This window comes from the organism of the source record quoted next (genome assembly GCF_019968985.1).
Source record: "MAG: Porospora cf. gigantea B chromosome Unknown PgB_NODE_5848_length_1788_cov_306.02, whole genome shotgun sequence".
NCBI classification, from domain to species: domain Eukaryota; phylum Apicomplexa; class Conoidasida; order Eugregarinorida; family Porosporidae; genus Porospora; species Porospora cf. gigantea B.
In genome coordinates, this window is record NW_027179128.1 from 911 (window position 1) to 1,788 (window position 878).

At 48.7% G+C, this 878-nt stretch overlaps 1 protein-coding gene across 1 annotated transcript; it reads right to left on the minus strand.

Annotated features, from left to right (window-relative positions):
• Positions 1-514: 514 nt before the first annotated feature.
• KVP17_003497 (uncharacterized protein) lies at positions 515-839 on the minus strand (the record flags this gene model as incomplete). Its single annotated transcript, XM_068520848.1, has 2 exons — positions 515-624; positions 707-839. The coding sequence occupies 2 exons, from the start codon at positions 837-839 to the stop codon at positions 515-517; spliced, it is 243 nt and encodes an 80-aa protein (XP_068372910.1).
• Between the last annotated feature and the right edge of the window lie 39 nt (positions 840-878).

Here is an 878-nt window from a genome sequence, read left to right on the forward strand (position 1 = left end):
CAGTTTCAGAGGCATTCAATATTTATCCTGCGCACGCGGTCTTGCAGCCTTGGAGTTCCCTCCTGCCGCAGAACTGTAGGTGCGTACTAGTCGTTCCTCTGGCTTGATGGGGACCAGCTCCTCCCCTAGTACGGATTCGTTTACGAATCCTGTCAGTGCCTTGTGTTGCTTAGGGATGTCCCTTCGAAGTTTCTCATAAATGTGCTCGGCTAAAGGAGCAGGGATACCGAAAGGTCCACAAACCAACTACACGCGAGTATTTGCAGACGAGGTCCTGGTCTGTACACGGCCGGATGTCAGATTCTTGATCATCCCAAGAGTTAGCAACAAGAGCTACGTCGACAGGGCTCTAGACAGAAGGATGCCTCTTCCAGGCATCATGAGGAAGTGGTCAACAACATGGTCGCCACATACTCCTGAGACTTCATGACTGAGCGCCAGGATGGTCAAACATGCCTGAGACTTCATGATTACAGGCAACAGGAAACATCATCAACACGGATGTTGCACGACCCTAAGGAAACCGCCAAGGTCCGATGGGCGCGATCTGGAGCTGATTAGCTTGCAGAGGACGAATGGCTGTCTGAATAACCGGGCATAAATCATGCCCCATAGTAGTAGCGTCTAAATTAAATGGAATTAACATAAATCATGTTGTTAATTAAGTTAAAATCTAAATCATTTAGATTAAATTAAATGGAACAACATAAATCATTTCGTGGCAGCGTTCGTAGCCTAACACTGATTCTTCGTATCACCACCATCCTTGGTGCCATCAGGGTGCGTCCAGTAGAGGAAGGGTTGAGCGCCCATGTTGGCCTTTCCCACGCAACCTCCATCGATCTGGAGCTGCTTCTGGTACTGGCTGGTGTCAACTC